We start from the raw sequence: 20,235 nt of genomic DNA, 5'->3' as shown, positions 1-20,235 counted from the left end.
TTTTCTGAATGTTGAGCTTTAAGCCAACTTTTTCACTCTCCTCTTTCACTTTCATCAAGAGGCTTTTTAGTTCCTCTTCACTTTCTGCCATAAGGGTGGTGTCATCTGCATATCTGAGGTTATTGATATTTCTCCCAGCAATCTTGATTCCAGCTTGTGCATCTTCCAGCCCAACATTTCTCATGATGTACTCTGCATAGAAGTTAAATAAGCAGGATGACAAAATACAGCCTTGATGTACTCCTTTTCCTATTTGGAACCAGTCTGTTGGTCCATGTCCAGTTCTAACTGTTGCTTCCTGACCTGCATATAGGTTTCTCAAGAGGCAGGTCAGGTGGTCTGGTATTCCCATCTCTTTCAGAATTTTCCATGGTATAGTCAATAAAGCAGAAATAGATGACTTGACTTCCTTGGTGGCTCAGATGGTTAAGCGTCTGCCTACCATGCGGGAGACCCGGGTTCAATCCCTGGGCCAAGAAGATCTCCTGGAGAAGGTATTGGTAACCCACTCCAGTATTCTTGCCCCTGCTCCCCAAAAAGGGGCTCAAAGAATATTCATGTGTAAATGCCTTCAAATTGAGTGAGGAACTATGGCTTAAGATAATGATTAGATATTGATTTTAGAATCATCAGGAAAGTAAGGAAGAGCCCTGGCTGTAGCCTCAATGCAGAAATGAATGAGGAAAAAAAAAAAAAAAAAAGACTGCATACTAGGCTTCAGTGGATACACATGCAAAAAAATAAGGGTAAATGAGAATCATTCAAAGGGAAAGCATAAAGAAAGAGACAGAGACATAAAGGAAACAAAGGTAGAAGGAAAAGAGAAGTTTACGGGAAAGCTAGAAAAGAGAGCAAAGTGTCCCAGAGCATTACTCAGAAGCCCAATTTATTACACTGATTTTAGCTGGAAAAAAAATTGAACACACTCAGTGAATGTGGAGATACATGTAGATATTGTAAAGAAAGATAAAAGGAGGAGGAGGAAAGAGACAAAATGAAGAAGAGTAGGCGACAGATAAGGATGGGTAAATTCTCTGGCCCCAAGAACACAGTGGGCAAGCTTACTGCTAGAGTCTCATCAAATAAATCAGAGTAGATCGGAGACAGAACTTTCAAGGCCCTACTGTTGTTAATTACTATAGTAATAACACAACCCCATCCTTGTAATAGTGATCAAAGAAAAGTTAGGACCAAATGTCATTTATTATTTTGGGGGGAAGAGAATCCTCACTCCATGTGGGAAGAAGTTCTGGGGAGTAGCCTGGGAACAAGTCAATCAACAGGTCAAAGACAGTGATATCAGGATGGTAAGACACAGTATATAAACAGGATTGTACATCAGCTTTGCCACAATGCTGGACAACACCCAGATGCTGAGGATCAGTTGCATCTTGTAAATAAACTAAATGTTTATGGCTACACTTTGTCTTACTGTCATGGATGTGTCATCACTGGGCAAAAGGAAACTCAATACCTCTGCTCAGGGGTATGCTGCAAAACAAGTGTCCAGGTTTTTTTAAAGGACAAATATATAGCTAACACGGTTCAAATACTCCTGCCATGACCAGTGTCAAGGCAACAACATCATGTCCTGCATCAGGGAGGTGGGTAGAGATGCACACAGTGGCTCTAAGTCAGTATTCCAGAGTGTCAGATGCAACCAGTCTGGACTGGGGCTGGCCCAGCTCAGCTTTCACACTACCTCAGGAGATTCTCTGTGCAGCCAGGTCTGAGAACCATTACCTAAAGCGGTACCTCTCAAACTTTCATGTGTGTGTGAATCACTTGAGGATCTTATCAAAGCATAGGCTTTAACTCAGAAGGTGCTCTTGGTCCCGAGCAAGGGAGAGAGTAGACTAAAAGAAGAAACACAAGTCATTCCCCACCCTTCTGTTCTCAGAAATGTCTTAGAGGCTTTGCAGAGAAGTCACAAACTGGAGGCCTGTGTTGTTGTTGCTCAGTCCCTCAGTCGTGCCTGACTTTTTGCAATCCCATAGGCTTCATCATGCCAGGCTTCACTGTCCTTCACTATCGTCCAGAGTTTGTTCAAACTCATGTCCATTGAGTCAATGACGCCATCCAACCATATCATCCTCTATCACCCCCTTTTCCTTCTGCCCTCAACCTTGCCCAGCATCAGGATCTTTTCCAATGAGTCGGCTCTTCACATCAGGTGATATGTGGCCAAACCCACAGAGAGGTTTGCTTTCACCTAACTGTATTTTATTTTTCAAATCTGAATTAATGCCAACAGCATAAAAATCTATATTTCTGGATTCTCTGAAATGCCTTCCTTAAATAGTATTCTCAAGAGGCAGGTCAGGTGGTCTGGTATTCCCATCTCTTTCAGAATTTTCCACAGTTTATTGTGATCCACACAGTCAGAGGCTCTGGCATAGTCAAGAAAGCAGAAATAGATGTTTTTCTGGAACTCTCTTGCTTTTTCGATGATCCAGCAGATGTTGGGAATTTGATCTCTGGTTCCTCTGACTTTTCTAAAACCAGGTTGAACATCTGGAAGTTAACGGTTCACGTACAGCTGAAGCCTGGCTTGGAGAATTTTGAGCATTACTTAACTAGCATGTGAGATGAGTGCAATTGTGCGGTAGTTTGAGCATTCTTTGGCATTGCCTTTCTTTGGGATTGGAATGCAAACTAACCTTTTCCAGTCCTGTGGCCACTGCTGAGTTTTCCAAATTTGCTGGCATATTGAGTGCAGCACGTTCACAGCATCATCTTTCAGGATTTGGAATAGCTCAACTGGAATTCCATCACCTTCACTAGCTTTGTTCGTAGTGATGTTTTCTAAGGCCCACTTGACTTCACATTCCAGGATGTCTGGCTCTAGGTGAGTGATCATACCATCGTGATTATCTTGGTCGTGAAGCTCTTTTTTGTACAGTTCTTCTGTGTATTCTTGCCACCTCTTCTTAATATCTTCTGCTTCTGTTAGGTCCATACCATTTCTGTCCTTTATCAAGCCCATATTTGCATGAAATGTTCCCTTGGTATCTTAATTTTCCTGAAGAGATCTCTAGTCTTTCCCATTCTGTTGTTTTCCTCTACTTCTTTGCATTGATCGCTGAGGAAGGCTTTCTTATCTCTTCTTACTATTCTTTGGAACTCCGTATTCAGCTGCTTATATCTTTCTTTTTCTCCTTTGCTTTTCGCTTCTCTTCTTTTCACAGCTATTTGTAAGGCCTCCTCAGACAGCCATTTTGCTTTTTTGCATTTCTTTTCCATGGGGATGGTCTTGATCCCTGTCTCCTGTACAACATCATGAACCTCCATTCATAGTTCATCAGGCACTCTATCTATCAGATCTAGGCCCTTAAATCTATTTCTCACTTCCACTGTATAATCATAAGGGATTTGATTTAGGTCATACCTGAATGGTCTAGTGGTTTTCCCTACTGAAACCTATATGCAGGTCAGGAAGCAACACTTAGAACCGGACATGGAACAATAGACTGGTTCCAAATAGGAAAAGGAGTACATCAAGGCTGTATATTGTCATCCTGCTTATTTAACTTCTATGCAGAGTACATCATGAGAAATGTTGGGCTGGAAGAAGCACAAGCTGGAATCAAGATTGCTGGGAGAAATATCAATAACCTCAGATACTCAGATGACACCACCCTTATGGCAGAAAGTGAAGAGGAACTAAAAAGCCTCTTAATGAAAGTGAAAGAGGAGAGTGAAAAAGTTGGCTTAAAGCTCAACATTCAGAAAATGAAGATCATGGCATCTGGTCCCATCACTTCATGGGAAATAGAGGGGAAACAGTGGAAACTGTGCCAGCTTTTATTTTTTTGGGCTCCAAAATCACTGCAGATGGTGACTGCAGCCATGAAATTAAAAGACGCTCACTCCTTGGAAGGAAAGTTATGACCAACCTAGATAGCATATTCAAAATCAGAGACATTACTTTGCCAACAGAGGTCCATCTAGTCAAGGCTATGGTTCTTCCAGTGGTCACATATGGATGTGAGAGTTCGACTGTGAAGAAAGCTGAGCGCTGAAGAATTGATGCTTTTGAACTGTGGTGTTGGAGAAGACTCTTGAGAGTCCCTTGGACTGCAAGGAGATCCAACCAGTCCATTCTGAAGGAGATCAGCCCTGGGATTTCTTTGGAAGGAATGATGCTAAAGCTGAAACTCCAATACTTTGGCCACCTCATGTGAAGAGTTGACTCATTGGAAAAGACTCTGATGCTGGGAGGGATTGGGGGCAGGAGGAGAAGGGGACGACAGAGGATGAGATGGCTGGATGGTATCACTGACTCGATGGACGTGAGTCTGAGTGAACTCCGGGAGATGGTGATGGACAGGGAGGCCTGGCGTGCTGCGATTCATGGGGTCACAAAGAGTCAGACACAACTGAGAAACTGAACTGAACTGAACTGAAATAGTATTCTTGGACTACATCACTTTCTTTCTTTTCTCCACACTTTGAAGCCCTGTTCCTAAAATGCACTCCATCCTTCTTTTCCTTCTGGAAACAGTCTGAATTACCCTTCGAGATCCCTGCTTTGGTGAAACCTTCCTGACTTTTCCATTCTGCAGGGCTAAATAAATTCTCTCTTACCATACTCACCTTTTGCCCAGCTTAGGTTATTTCCTATTCTCTGACGCCCATAGAGCCGCTGCTGCTGCTAAGTTGCTTCAGTCCTGTCCGACTCTGTGGGACCCCATAGACGGCAGCCCACCAGGCTCCCCCGTCCCTGGGATTCTCCAGGCAAGAACACTGGAGTGGGTTGCCATTTCCTTCTCCAATGCATGGAAGTGACACATAGAGCCACACTTGGGCTTTATTCATTTTTGTATTCTTATAGTAAAATGCTTTGCCAACAAAGGAGATCCTCAATAGCTTTATAAAGTAAAAACCTGTGAACTGATTTCAACTGTTAGATTACATTCCCTTTAACTCTCTTTTTGTAATTCATCAGGGGAGTTTTGCCATTATTATCCTATCCTGTGAAATACAAGTTAATTCTCCTTGTACTACTATCTCCAGTTGGCCTACAAGCTTTTTTTTTTCCTTGAACTTCAATTTTGGTGTTGCTTATTCAATTTATAAGAACATTTAGTCTAAAAGTCTGGTTCCAGATGAACATAGATTATCTTTAAACACTTCTTCATAGAATTAATTCCTTACATATTCATGGAATGATAAATTTTTTCAAAGCACTTTTTATAATACACTTTACCCTCACATTAACTCTGAAATATATGTAAGCAATGTAGTATGCTCTTTCAGCATTTGAAGTTAAAGTGAAATGTTCACCATGAACTAGGAAAACAGGAAGTTCAAAAAAATCTTTGCAATGCCCACCTAAATCCTCAGGGGGGATGGTCCACCAGGTACTCTTCCCTAGGCATCATTCTCCAATGACAGGGGCTAAAGATTTGCCCCATTCCACTTCCAAGCTTCTAGAATCCCTAATACTTAATTGAAAAACAGGTCCAGACATGTTGCATTAACCTGAATTAATGCCAAAGTAGTAATCCAAGTCTTTTGATTCCCAGTGTAAGAACCCACTTTGCTTAATTACATTCAACTTTATAAATGCTGCTATCATCATCCAGCAATACAAAGATGCTTCACAAATCTGTCTTCACAAACATTTAGAAATGAAAACTCCTGTGCCTTTTTCTCAAAAAAAAAAAAAAGCTATATGTGATGGTCAAAAGTTTTTCCATTAATGCTGTGGAGTTAGTTACAACGGGCAACTTTAAAATACCCAAGTATAATGATTTAAATAAGAGTGCATAAGAAAGTCAGTAATCCATAAATCAATGTATGACACTGCATTATGTCTCACTTTTAAGCCAATGCTGTGTATTCTAGTGTTTGATGCGTTTCGGGAAATACATACATCATAGATGAGATGGGAAACAAAGATTTTAGCATCCTGATCCACTAACAATAAATCCAGTACAAATTAATGAAAGACAAAAAACAATACCAGAGACTTAAATTGAGGATCTCAAGTTGGTAATAGTAGGATGAAATAAACACCCGCCATAAGAATAAAAGGGATTAGCTCAGGAACGGGTGGAAACAGCAGAGCTTCTCTCTGTTCTCCCTATATTTCCAACCACTTTCTAAGAATTTTGATGTGGTCACAAGAGTACAGCCACCCATGAAAATACAGGTACAACCAATGCTTCCTCCTTAGGGCACTCCATAACCATTGGTAAGAATACAACCCACTACTATTTAGAATTACAAAACACATGCTCTAGCTATGTGTCTTTGGAAAGACTGGATCATTTGGGGGCAGTTCAGTGTCTATTTTTCCCTACATACGACTCTCAACAATGGTTCCAAATGGTTCTCTTCCATTTCTGCTCTCCTAAGGAAGAGAAATTAATCTCTTCTCTTTCATGGGGACTATGTTTTCTGTATTCCTTCTCCAAGTATGACTCTGTCTATGTTTTCTTTCTTTTTTTTTTTTTAAGAGGACTAGTTTTTTTTTTTTCCTGCTAATGCATTAGGTTTGTTTTAAAGTTTTAAGTCCATAAATATACTTGCACTACAAATATCTGTATAAGCAAACCGGGGAGTGAGGCTGGAGATTAGAGGAATGAGATGTTGGGGCTTTTATTATTTGAAATTATCTCACTTTTATTCAAAAAATAGGAAAAAAGTTCTGATAATTATGGAAGTGTGTGTTTGCCGCTCAGTCCTGTCCGACTCTTTGAGACCCCATGGCTTCTCTGTCCATGGAATTCTCCAGGCAAGAATATTGAAGTGGGTTGCCATTCCCTTCTCCAAGGGGCTCTTCCCCACCCAGGGAACTATGGAAAAGCAAGCTGAAATAACTGATGTGACTTCCCACCCCACTGCCCTGAGCCTCTCCTAAGCGCTTCCTAACTTGAGTTTCTAAGCGACAGGAAGAAAAACGGTGCAACGGAAACAAAACCAGCAAAAACTTATCTCTAAATCTCCAAGTGAGAGCAGGTAAGGAAGTTCTGAGAAAGGGCGCTGGATTCATTTAGTAGAGGGGAAAAAAAAAAAAAAAGTAAGAAAGTCAAAAGCGCAGAGTGTGTGTTGTGATGAGGGATTCCCTGGAAGGCTGGGGATTAGGGGAGAAGGAAAGGGCGCGAACTCACCCCCCAGCCAGTTGTCGGAGATGTTCTGGAGCATAGTGACCGGGATGCAGAAGAAGGCGATGAGCAGGTCGCTGAGCGCCAGGGAGCAGATGAAGATGTTGGTGACAGTGCGCATGGTCTTGCTGCGGGTCACCACGTAGACCACCAACGAGTTGCCAAAGAGTGCCAGGGCGAAGATGAGCACGCCGGTGAGCACGAAGGCCAGCTTGGCGCGCCCGGGCAGCTCTGGGGTGTAGACGAGCGGCCGCAGCCCGTAGAGCGAGATGAACTGCTCCCGCGTCAGGTTGTGGTCCCGCAGCAGCCGGGAGAACTGCTCCGGAGTGATGTTGAGCGATTGCATGCTGCTTGCGCCCCGAGCGTCATCCACCTCCGGGCCACGGACTCCCGCGCAGCGGGGCGCGGGCTCCTGGAGGACCGGCCCGGCGGCCGCCTCCCGCCCCTGGAAGCCTCGGCAGCCTCTGCTCTGCGTTCCGGCGCGCGGGAAGGCTCCCGCCAGCACCTCCGGAGGTTCGGGGGAGGGAAAACAGTGCAGGGCTTTAATTCATAATCGAGAGCCAAAGCGAGGGAGATTATCCCATTGACCAAAAATGTTCCTAGTTCAAAGTTCTCCTCTTCTCTGAGACCAGGCGCTGTGGCCGTCCGGAATGCCGGAGCGGCACTCCCCGCGCCTTTCGCTCCCAAGCCACGCGGTGAGGGCGCCGCACCGGCTCCGGAGCGGCGGAGGGCGGGGCGGGAGCTCGGTTGCGCGCCGCTCACTCGCAGCTTCAGCTCTGAGACCCCGCCTCCGCACCCTCCCGGCGGGAGTGGGAAACTCCTCCCTGCTCCGCAGTCTCTGGAGCGCAGACCCTGTCTGGTGCCCCAGGTCCTGCGTCTGTGTAAAACTGAGTACTGTGGTTTTCCACAGTCTCACGGTTTCTCCTCTTATGAGATAATAGGGCTACAGCCAGCCAAGGCAAAATGAGATTTATTTTTAATTATTCTCCTGTGTTAAAAAATAAGTACAGCTCCTAGGAAATCACAGATAGTACAGAGAGGTCTCCTGTATCCTGCACCTGGTTTCTCCTATTGATTACATCTTGTTTAACTATAGTACAATACAAAACCAGGAATTTGATATGTGTGTGATATATTGTGTGTGTGGGTCTGTGTCATTTTATACCAAGTGTAGATGCCTGTAACCACCACCAAAACCAAGATAGAAAACTCTTCTCTCACTACAAAGATTTCCATAAAGCTATCCCTTTACAGTCACACCCAGTAGTCCCCCTACCTCTAAACCCTGATGATCACTAATTATTCTCCGGCTCTGAATTTTGGCAGGTTTATAAACAATCCTACAGTATATAATCTTTTGATACTGATTTTTTTTCCCCACTCAGCATAATGCTCTTAAAATTCATCCAAGTTGTTAGGTGTATTGGTAGTTGCATTTTTACTACTGAGGATATGTCACAGTTTAACCAGTCACCCATAATAAGATATTTTAGTTGTTTCCAGTTTGGGGCTATTACAAATAAAGCTGCTATGAAGAGCCAGGTACAGATTTTTGTGTGAATGTTTTCATTTCTCTGAGAAATGACAAAATGTTTGCTTGTCCAGTCTGGGCTTTCCTGATGGCTTAAATGGTAAAGAATTTACATGCAATGCAGGAGACCCAGGTTTGATCCCTGGGTCAGGAAAATCGCCTGGAGAAGGGAATGGCAACCCATTCCAGTATTTTGGCCTGGAAAATTCCATGGACAGAGGAGCCTGGCTGGCTACAGTCCATGAGGTTGCAAAGAGTCACACACAACTGAGCCACTAACACTTCTCTTCACTTTGCTTGTCCAGTCTATGGTTTGTATATTTAGGTTTTTAAGAAATTGCCAAGGAGTACATCAAGGCTGTATATTATCACCCTTCTTATTTAACTTATATGCTGCTGCTGCTGCTGCTGCTGCTGCTGCTAAGTCGCCTCAGTCATTTCCGACTCTGTGCGACCCCATAGACGGCAGCCCACCAGGCTCCGCCTTCCCTGGGATTCTCCAGGCAAGAACACTGGAGTGGGTTGCCATTTCCTTCTCCAATGCATGAAAGTGAGTACATCATATGAAATGCCTGGCTGGATGAATCACAAGCTGGAATCAAGATTGCCGAGAGAAATATCAATAACCTCGGATATGCAAATGACACCACCCATATGGCAAAAAAACGAAGAAGAACTAAAGAGCCTCTTGATGAAAGTGAAAGAGGAGAGTGAAAAAGTTGGCTTAAAACTCAGCATTCAGAAAACTAAGATCATGGCATCTGGTCCCATCACTCCACTGTAAATAGATTAGGGAAACAGTGGAAACAGTGGCTGACTTTATTTTCTTGGGCGCCATAATCACTGTGGATGGTGCCTGCAGCCATGAAATTAAGATGCTTGCTCCTTGGAAGAAAAGTTGTGACCAACCTAGACAGCATATTAAAAAGCAGAGACATTACCTTGCCGACAAAGGTCCTCTACTCAAAGCTATGTTTTTTCCAGCAGTCATGTATGGATGTGAAAGCTGGACAATAAAAAAGGCTGAGCCCCAAGGAATTGATGCTTTCAAACTGTGATGCTGGAGAAGACTCTTGAGACTCCCTTGGACAGCAAGGAGATCAAACCAGTCAATCCTAAAGGAAATCAGTACTGAATATTCATTGGAAGGACTGATGCTAAAGCTGAAGCTCCAATACTTGGGCCACCTGACACGAAGAACTGACTCATTGGAAAAAAACTTTGATGCTAGGAAAGATTGAAGGCAGGAAGAGAAGGGGATGACAGGGGATGAGATGATTGGATGGCATCACTGACTTGATGGACATGAATTTGAGCAAGCTCCGGAAGTTGGTGATGGGCAGGGAAGCCTGGTGTGCTGCAAAGTCCAAGCCTTCCAATGCTGGTTGCAAAGTTGGACATAGCTAAGCGACTGAGCAACAACAAGAAATTGTCAAACTACTTTTGGGAATAGTTTTACATTTTAACTTTCCACCATCTACATATAGAATTTCAGTTTCTCCACATCCTTGGTATTGTCATTATTTTTATTTTAGCTGTTTTAATAAGTGTTCAGTGATATCTCATTGAGTCTTATTTTGCATTCCTCTAATAGCAAATGATATCGAATATCTTCTCATGTATTTATTTGCCATCCCAGTATCTTCTTAGTGAAATGTTTTTTTAAAATATATTTACCCATTTTCTAATTGAACTGTTTGGCCTATTTGCTGTTAAGTTTAGAAGGTACACTTTGTATAAAGTGAAAGTAAAGTGAAGTCACTCAGTCGTGTCCGACTCTTTGCGACCCCATGGACTGTGGCCCACCAGGCTCCTCCATCCATGGAATTTTCTAGGCAAGAGTACTGGAGTGCAAGATGCTAATTCTTTGTCAAATAAGTGGCTTGTAAATCTTTCCTTCTGTTTGTACCCTGTTATTTATCCCTCTCATGGATCAAAGTTTTCATTTTTAAATTTTTTATTGGAGTACATTTGCTTTACAATGGTGTGTTAGTTTCTGCTGTACAATGAAGTGAATTGGCTCTATGTGTACATATATACCTTCCTTCTCAAAGGTTTTAATTTTGATGAGGTCCCATTTATCCTTTTTAAATTTTATTAGTTATACCCTTGACGTCCAGTCTAAGAACCCTTCACCAGATTCGCTGTCCCTAGGCTTTTCTCCTGTGTCCTTTTCTAAGAGTTCTGTGGTTTTACATCTGACATTTTGAGCTCTCTATTCTGTTCCACTGACTGAAGTGTCTCTTTGTCCTCCAATCCCTGACAGTCATGAATACTGCAGCTATGTAAGTCTTGAAACCAAGTAGGGTGATTTCTGCCACTTTCTTCTTCTTTTACAGAAGAATTTTAGATATTCCTGGGCTTATGCCTATTTATATAAATTTTATAATATATTTGTGTGTCTCTACAAAATGCCTTTCTAGGATTTTGATAGGAATTGAGATCTCTACTATGAACAAATCTGTGAATAGAGTAGATCTCATTGTATATTTAGGTCTTCTTTGATTTCTTTCATCAACATTTTCCAATTTTCAGTATATAAGACCTGCATATATTTTGTTAGATTTGCACTTAAGCTATTTTTAAGCATCTGTGTGTGGTATTGTAGTTCTAATTTTCAGTTCCATGTGTTCATTGCTAGTAGATGGAAATGCAATTATTTTGTATGTTGATCTTGAAACCTATGATGCTACTGAATTTACTTATTAGTTTTAGGCAGTTTGTTGTTGTTGATTTCTTGGGATTTTCTACATTGACAATCATGTCATTTGAAAATAGAGTCATAAAGAGGATGAGATGGTTGGATGGCATCACTGACTTCCATAAGTCAGGAAGAGAAGAACAAATGTAGTGTATTAATGCATATAGGTTGAATCTAGAAAAATGGTATAGATGATCTATTTGCAAAGCAAAAATAGAGACACAGATGTAAAGCATTAGTCACAATAGGCAAAAAGTGGAAACAACCCAAGTGTCTATCAATGGATAAATATATATAAAAATGTGGTATTATATGTGTGTATATATATATACACATATATAAAAATATATATGTGTGTATATAAATATATGTGTATATATATAATGGGATATTATTCAGCCTTAAAAGAGAAGGAAATCCTAACATGTGATACAACATGAATTAACCTTGGGACATTATGCTAAGTGAAATAAACCAGTCACAAAAAGACAAATGCTGTATGGTTCCACTTATCTGAGGTACCTAGGGTAGTCAAATTCACTGAGCTAGAAAGTAGAATGGTGGCTGCTAGGTGTTAAATGTTGGAGCAGATGGAGAGTTGTTGGGGTATATCAAGCTTCTCTGTCTTGCAAACTGTAAAGAGTTCTGGAGACTGGTTGCACAATGAAATGGATGTACTACACACTGAACACTTAAAAATGGTTAAGATAGTAAATTGTATGGTTTGTGTATTTAACCAGTATTTTTTTAAAGGGAGTGAAAGCATTAATAATAGCATCATTTGAACTACACATTGCATTATTTTATTTTTACAACAACTGTATGAGGCAGGTGCTTTTATTATTCTCATTTTATAAATGAAAAAGGGAGGCATAGGCAATATTATGAAACTCACTCAAGTTCACACAGCTCAAAAACTGTTAGTTTCTTAGAATTCCAGGAAGTAAGGTTCTTAAGCCCATGCTGTCTTTACTAACCAGCAAAAATCTATTAAACTTACCAGGACAAAACAAAAAGAAGGAGAGGCAGGGAATGGAGGCATGGGGTTGGTAATGAAGAAAGACAAGCAGGCACTTATACCAGTGAATCTAGATTATAAGAAGCTACAGCAACTGAGTAGAACATTTAGCTACCAGCTTCCTGACAAGAAGGGAGTCAGTCTTCATTACTCAAAAGAGAGAAGAAGCATACCTGTATGTCAGAAGAGACCAGGCTTTTTCTGACTCTGAACTGCAGCAGGAATTGACCACACCAGCCTTTATATAAAAAACATGAAAGTACATGCTGATGTGTCTTCAGCAGTAGTGGACATTCGGCATGTCGCCATTCATAGGACAAATGATGCTGGCTGATGGCATAATTCGAGTCATAGCCCATAAAATGATGTGTATGGAAAGCCAGAGTAATAAAATGCAGGCATGCTGCTTTCTGGCGATTTGACTGGGTAGGAGAAAGCTTAGGAAATGTATTACTATTCACATCTCATAAACTACCAGACCTGAATATTAATTGTATTTGTCAGGCTTTGGACAGGAGCTGCATATAGGAAATGGCTCTAAATTGAGATAAATGAGTTAATTTCTGCTGTTGATTGAAAAGAGACCCATATGCTCTGGACACAGCATATCTACCAGTTAGTGGATTTGTTAGGAAAGTTAAGGGATCAGCTGCACTGTCCTACTGTTCAAGTGGACCCCTCTGATTCTGCATGCGGTCAGCAACAGACTGTAGAGCTGTTGTTGTTCAGTCAATAAATCATGTCTGACTTTGTGATCCCATGGACTGCAGCACACCAGGCTTCCCTGTCCCTTACTATCTCCCGGAGTTTGCTCAGATTCATGTCCATTAACTCAGTGATGCCATCCAACCATTTCATCCCCTCTTGTCCCTTCTCCTCCTGCCTTCAATCTTTCCCAGCATCAGGATCTTTTCCAAAGAGTCAACTCTTCACATGAGGTGGCCAAAGTATTGGAGTTTCAGCTTTAGCGTCAGTCCTTCCAATAAATATTCAGGACTGATTTTCTTTAGGATTGACTGCTTTGATCTCCTTGCTGTCCAAGGGACTCTCAAGGGTCTTCTCCAACACCACAGTTTGAAAGCATCAATTCTTTGGCTCTCAGCCTTCTTTATGGTGCAACTCACACATCTGTACATGACTACTGGAAAAAAACCATAGCTTTGACTATACAGACCTTTGTCAGCAAAGTGATGTCTCTGCTTTTTAATACACTGTCTCTGAGGACTAACTTAACCCATGGGGCTGAAGAACTGCCACTGAGAATCTTTAGAAAATAAAAAAACCAATAAAAATAGTGTGGACTAGACGTGGGTAAATTCTCCATTTCCCCAAGAAGGAAAACAGTGATTTTTAAACCATAAATTTAAGGTGAGCTCCAGTAAAACTATAGAGTAATTTAATAAAAGGAAGGAGATTATCAACACAGGCTTTTATTAAGAACAAGGTTTGTCAAAGTACTACATTTTATTAGGTGCTGCTAGACTAGCAGTTGCTAGACACAAGTTTATTTTCTTGGGCTCCAAAATCACTGCAGATGGTGATTGCAGTCATGAAATTGAAAGACACTTGCTCCTTGGAAGAAAACTATTACAAACCTAGAGAGCATATTAAAAAGCAGAGATGTTACTTTGCCAACAAAGGTCCATATAGTCAAAGCTGTGGTTTTTCCAGTGGTCATGTACAGATGTGAGAGTTGAACTGTAAAGAAAGCTGAGTACTGAAGAATTTATGCTTTTGAACTGTGGTGCTGGAGAAGACCCTTGAGTGTCCCTTGGACTGCAAGGAGATCCAATCAGTCCATCCTAAAGGAAATCAACACTAACTATTCATTGGAAGGGCTGATACTGAAGCTGAATCTCCAATACTTTGGTCACCTGATGTGAAGAACTGACTCATTGGAAAAGACCCTGATGCTGGGAAAGATTGAAGGCAGGGAGAGAAGGCTGAAATGGTTGAATGGCATCACTGACTCAATGGACATGAGTTTGGGCAAGCTCTGGGAGTTGGTAATGGACAGGGAGGTCTGGGGTGTTCCATGGGGTCGCAAAGAGTCAAACACGATGAGTGTCTGAACTGAGACTAGCAGTAGAACACTGTGGTCAGGGGAGCCCCTTCTCATCCCTCAATCCCAGCTCTGTCACTCACTAACTGCAGAACCCAGTTGAACTTGTTAACCTGTCTAAGCCTCAGTTTCCTTATTCATAACCAGGGGATATAATACCTACTTAATGGTTCTATTGTGAGCAATAAGCAAAACAGTTTACATAAATTGTTTAGTACAGTGCCTAACAAAAAAGTGGTTGATAAACATTAGTCATTGTGATTTTCTTCTGTCAAAATAAAAAAGCAAGCGTAGGTTTAAAATAATGTTATGAGTTTAAGATTTGAAACCCTCAGGAATTGTTTTCATTTTTATTAAAAATGTTCTCTTTGTCCCTATATGGTAGTCACTGGAGAGTAACTTTCTCTACTTCACAGTCACCTAAGGTTCATTTTTTCAAATACAAATGTCATTTACCGACTTGACTAATAAGAGAATACAGGCATGGGCTACACTGTTGGCTCAGATGGTAAAGAATTTGCGAGAAATTCAGGAAACCCAGATTTGATCCCTGGGTCAGGATGATTCCCTGGAGAAGGGAATGGCAATCCACTCCAGTATTCTTGCCTGGAGAATTCCATGGACAGAGGAGCCTGGCGGGCTAATAGTCCATGATGTTACAAAGAGTCAGACATGACTGAGTGACTAACACACACACACACACACACACACACACACACACACACACACACACATTGAACATAAGAATGTAGCCAAATGTTAGAAAGGTCTCAGTGTCCTTCTAGGGGATTTATACACTTAAGTTTTAACCTCCCTAATGTTTAGCTGACTTGTCTCCAAGTTACTTTTAATGAGACTAAGGTTTTACACAACATATTGCTGAAGGAATAAGGTATGATTGAATTTAATATATGCAATAGTGTGTGGGCATAGTAAATGAGAGATGATAAAGGGTTAGCAGTGATGGTATAAGCACAGATGTTATTTAGTTTATTTTGATTGGAAGTGTTTTCTGTTTTTTCTACAATTAACATATATAAAAATGGGAGAAATATTTTGAATTTTAATATAGTGATGAGGAATGTCAAAATCTAAAATTTTTATAATTGGATGAGAACATGCTTGGAATGTGTTTGTTCAAATTTTCTAGCCAATTTGGCTTAGTGGATATAAATCATAGCCTCCAGGCTTAGGACAAAGTTGTAAACACATTTCAGAATATCCATTTATTTATTCATCAAACACACATTATCCCCAAGATATGCCACATGGTATGTTATATATGAGGAGTAAAATGATAAGTTAGATAGAGATTAATTCTTGGTGGCGGAGCTTATTGCCCTTCCTGGAAAAGAACTGAAGCCTAAATTTTCCTGTCAGAAGTTCTCATGTTTGAAAGCGGATTAGAATCATCTGAGGAGCCTTTCCTAGTGCCAATGCCGGGCCCCACCTGCAGAGACTGTAGTTTAATTGAAGGGACTCAGGTAACTCTAATATGCAGCCAGAGCCTGAGGAATGGGTATTGAAACTGATGGTTGAGGGATATGAGGAGGGACCTGCAGAGACAGAGAGAAGGAGGAGCCTGGGTGGAGGCTGGTCAGTGATGGATGCAGATGAGGGATGCAGGGGGCACGGGAAAACATGATTCCCAGTGAAGCCCCCAGAAGCTACTGCATACCTGCTTACAGGTATGCCCCGTGTGCATGTGCTTTTTAAATGTTTTATGAAAAATGACCTGGCCCCTTTAAATAAAGGGAAATCTGTGCCAGCCATCTTGAGACAGGTGGGGATGACTGCTAGAAGCCGGTGATACAGTTCAGTAAAAACAAAATTCTGTGTGCATATGAATAATTTATCATAACCCCCAGCTCCCATAGAGAGAAAGCTGCCACACTTCAGTTCAAATGGCATGTGGGGTGGGTCAGGCTAGAAAAGGCCAATAAGCAGAGACTCCATAGAACCCCAAGGACAGAGGAGGTCACTGGACAAGTCTCCACAGGCATTGACAATAAAGCAGAGACCATCCAGGGAGACTGGCACATGGATTCCCAGAGGCCTGGCAGAGTCATAAGGCCACAACAGCAGACTGTGGGCATCAGTGAGATGTGGCAGCATGTGGCCAGCCCAGGCTGGGGCTGACGTGTGGGGCTTAAACTACAGATGCCAGAGGGAAGAAAGGGAGTAAGAAAAGGTGGTTATCTCAGGTCAGGGGCAGCCTCAGAGGCTGGAATGTGAGTGTAGAGAAGAGAAAAGTAGAGACATAATGCTGAGGGTGGACTAAAAGGCAGACAATAACCAACAGCTATGTATGTGCCCACTTTAAGAGGGACTCGGCACTGTCCCAGAGGTCTGGTTCAGCCCATGTCAGGCTTAGCTGGCGGCAGCTGCAGGACCTCCATGGCCTCTGTGGGCAAACCTCATGGGCCACCGTGAAGCAGAGTGGAGCTAGACACGAGGAGAAGGGAGCAGCCAGAGAGCCCCTTTCTTGGGGCCTGAGGCTGGAGGAGCCCCTCTCTCCTGCAGGCTGCATGGCAGAGAAAGGGAAGTTCTGCCTGGAGCCAGAGGGCCCCAGAGCTGCTTGCTTCTGTGCTGAACTTGGGTGTCAGAAACTCTGAGAGGGGGTAAACCAGGAATGTCGGGAAGGCAGTTACCAGGGGTAAGAATGCCTGAAGCATAGGAGAGGGCTCCCAGGAAGGACTTTAAGTAATCTGGGATGATGGTACTGCAGGTAAGAGCAAAAGAGGCGTGCTTGTTCACTTGTTTGGGGAGAGGAGAGTCACTTTATTTATTTATTTTTTTCCCTACTGCATTTCCTAGATGGGGAAACCAAGGTCTGGGAACAGTGGAGGGTCTCATCTAGGTCTGGAACCCTGCTGCATGCACATTCACAAGCATTATATGTATTCCCATTTTGTAGAGGAGAAAACCGAGGCTCAGAGAGGTGAAGGAGCCCAGATATAGCCAATGGCAGAGCTGGGATTTGACTACAGACCTGACTTAACTGCAAGGCCCATTCTTTCTTTCACTTTATAATTTATATGTTTTCAACTAAAAACATAAAAGGTTCAGAACTTTTTAAAGAGAATGAAAGGGAAGACAATTACATGAAGATTTTCATAGGAATGTGCATTGTCAATGTTAACAAATGGTTTTAAGCTAACATTCCTGGTACACGGTATATAGCTTAATTTGTTATATAACATTCCAAAAGAGGTTTGTCTGAGTAAAACAATTAAAAATAGATCAAGCAGTTACTAATAAGAACTGGCATTTAAGAAGTATTCTTGGGCTTTCCTGGTGGCTCAGATGGTAAAGCGTCTGCCTGCAATGCAGGAGACCTGGGTGTGATCCCTGGGTCGGGAAGATCCCCTGTGGAAGGAAATGGCAATCCACTCCAGTACTCTTGCCTGGAAAATTCCATGGATGGAGGAGCCTGGTAGGCTACAGTCCATGGGGTGGCGAAGAGTCGAACATGACTGAGCGACTTCACTTTCACTTTCTTTCTTTCTTTGTTATCAGTATATTTCTTTATATAAAGCACTTAAAAGTGTGCCTCTGAGTGCCTGACACCACCGCTGTAACTACTATTAAGTGTTTGTTTTCAAACTCTATTTAAAAACATAGACATTTAACAGACAGAATAATGGTTATGAGCCAAACTGCTGCTGCTGCTGCTAAGTCACTTCAGTCGTGTCCGAATCTGTGCGACCCTATAGATGGCAGCCCACCAGGCTCCCCCGTCCCTGGGATTCTCCAGGCAAGAACACTGGAGTGGGTTGCCATTTCCTTCTCCAATGCATGAAAGTAAAAAGTGAAAGTGAAGTTGCTCAGCCGTGTCCGACTCTTAGCAAACCCATGGACTGCAGCCTACCAGGCTCCTCCATCCATGGGATTTTCCAGGCAAGAGTACTGGAGTTGGGTGCCATTGCCTTCTCTGATGAGCCAAACTAATAGAATAAAAATTATGACTGCTACTTACAATGTGAGTTACTTTGAACAAGTCTAATTTCTGTCTCTTTTTTCCATCGATTGTAACATGGAGATAATAATACCATAGGGTTGTAGTGAAGCTTAGGTGTGTTTATATTCATAAAGGTTTACAGCAGTGCCCAGTACATTAGCAGGCACAATATTCCAATGTTTGCTATTCAGTTCAGTTCAATCACTCACTTGTGTCCCACTCTGTGTGACCCCATGAATTGCAGCACACCAGGCCTCCCTATCCATCACCATCTCCCAGAGTTCACTCAAACTCATGTCTATCGAGTCAGTGATGCCATCCAGCCATCTCATCCTCTGTCATTCCCATTACCTCTTGCCCCCAATCCCTCCCAGCACCAGAGTCTTTTCCAATGAGTCAACTCTTCGCATGAGGTGGCCAAAGTATTGGAGTTTCAGCTTTAGCATCATTCCTTCCAAAGAACACACAGGGCTGATCTCCTTCAGAATGGACTGTTTGGATCTCCTTGAGAGTCTCCAAGGGACTCTTAAGAGTCCTTCTGCCATAAGGGTGATGTCATTTGCATATCTGAGGTTATTGATATTTCTCCCAGCAATCTTGATTCCAGCCTGTGCTTCTTCCAGTCCAGCGTTTCTCATGATGTACTCTGCATAGAAGTTAAATAAGCAGGGTGACAATATACAACCTTGACGTACTCCTTTTCCTATTTGGAACCAGTCTGTTGTTCCATGTCCAATTCTAACTGTTGCTTCCTGACCTGCATACAGAGTTCTCAAGAGGCAGGTCAGGTGGTCTGGTATTCCCATCTCTTTCAGAATTTTCCACAGTTTATTGTGATCCACACAGTCAAAGGCTTTGGCATAGTCAATAAAGCAGAAATAGATGTTTTTATGGAACTCTCTTGCTTTTCCCATGATCCAGCAGATGTTGGCAATTTGACATCTGGTTCTGCTGCATTTTCTAAAACCAGCTTGAACATCAGGAAGTTCACAGTTCATGTACTGCTGAAGCCTGGCTTGGAGAATTTTGAGCATTACTTTACTAGTGTGTGAGATGAGTGCAACTGTGCGGTAGTTTGAGCATTCTTTGGCATTGCCTTTCTTTGGGATTGGAATGAAAACTGCCCTTTTCCAGTCCTGTGGCCACTGCTGAGTATTCCAAATTTGCTGGCATATTGAGTGCAGCACGTTCACAGCATCATCTTCAGGATTTGAAATAGCTCAACTGAAATTCCATCACCTCCACTAGCTTTGTTCATAGTGATGCTTTCTAAGGTCCACTTGACTTCACATTCTAGGATGTCTGGCTCTAGGTTAGTGATCACACCATCGTGATTATCTGGGTCATGAAGATCTTTTTTGTATAGTTCTTCTGTGTATTCTTGCCACCTCTTCTTAATATCTTCTGCTTCTGTTAGGTCCATACCATTTCTGTCCTTTATCAAGCCCATCTTTGCATGAAATATTCCCTTGGTATCTCTAATTTTCTTGAAGAGATCTCTAGTCTTTCCCATTCTGTTGTTTTCCTCTATTTCTTTGCCTTGGTCACTGAGGAAGGCTTTCTTATCTCTTGCTATTCTTGGGAACTCTGCATTCAGCTGCTTATATCTTTCCTTTTGTCCTTTGCTTTTCACTTCTCTTCTTTTCACAGCTATTTGTAAGGCCTCCCTAGACAGTCATTTTGCTTTCTTGCATTTCTTTTCCATGGGGATTGTCCTGATCCCTGTCTCCTGTACAATGTCATGAACCTCTATCCATAGTTCATCAGGTACTCTGTGTATCAGATCTAGTCCCTTAAATCTATTTCTCACTTCCACTGTGTAATCATAAGGGATTTTATTTAGGTCATAC

At 42.1% G+C, this 20,235-nt stretch overlaps 1 protein-coding gene across 1 annotated transcript in view; it reads right to left on the bottom strand.

Annotated features, from left to right (window-relative positions):
* The window catches only part of QRFPR (pyroglutamylated RFamide peptide receptor), a 61,520-nt gene extending 53,636 nt beyond the window's left edge, over positions 1 to 7,884 (bottom strand). Inside the window, exon 1 of the mRNA XM_055587586.1 lies at positions 7,119 to 7,884. Coding sequence (XP_055443561.1) covers positions 7,119 to 7,458 — 340 coding nt within the window. The 5' untranslated portion in view covers positions 7,459 to 7,884. The remainder of the gene's footprint in view (positions 1 to 7,118) is intronic.
* Positions 7,885 to 20,235: the final 12,351 nt, after the last annotated feature.

This window comes from Bubalus kerabau, chromosome 7, assembly GCF_029407905.1.
Source record: "Bubalus kerabau isolate K-KA32 ecotype Philippines breed swamp buffalo chromosome 7, PCC_UOA_SB_1v2, whole genome shotgun sequence".
NCBI classification, from domain to species: domain Eukaryota; kingdom Metazoa; phylum Chordata; class Mammalia; order Artiodactyla; family Bovidae; genus Bubalus; species Bubalus kerabau.
This window is presented reverse-complemented; position numbering and strand designations above follow the sequence as displayed.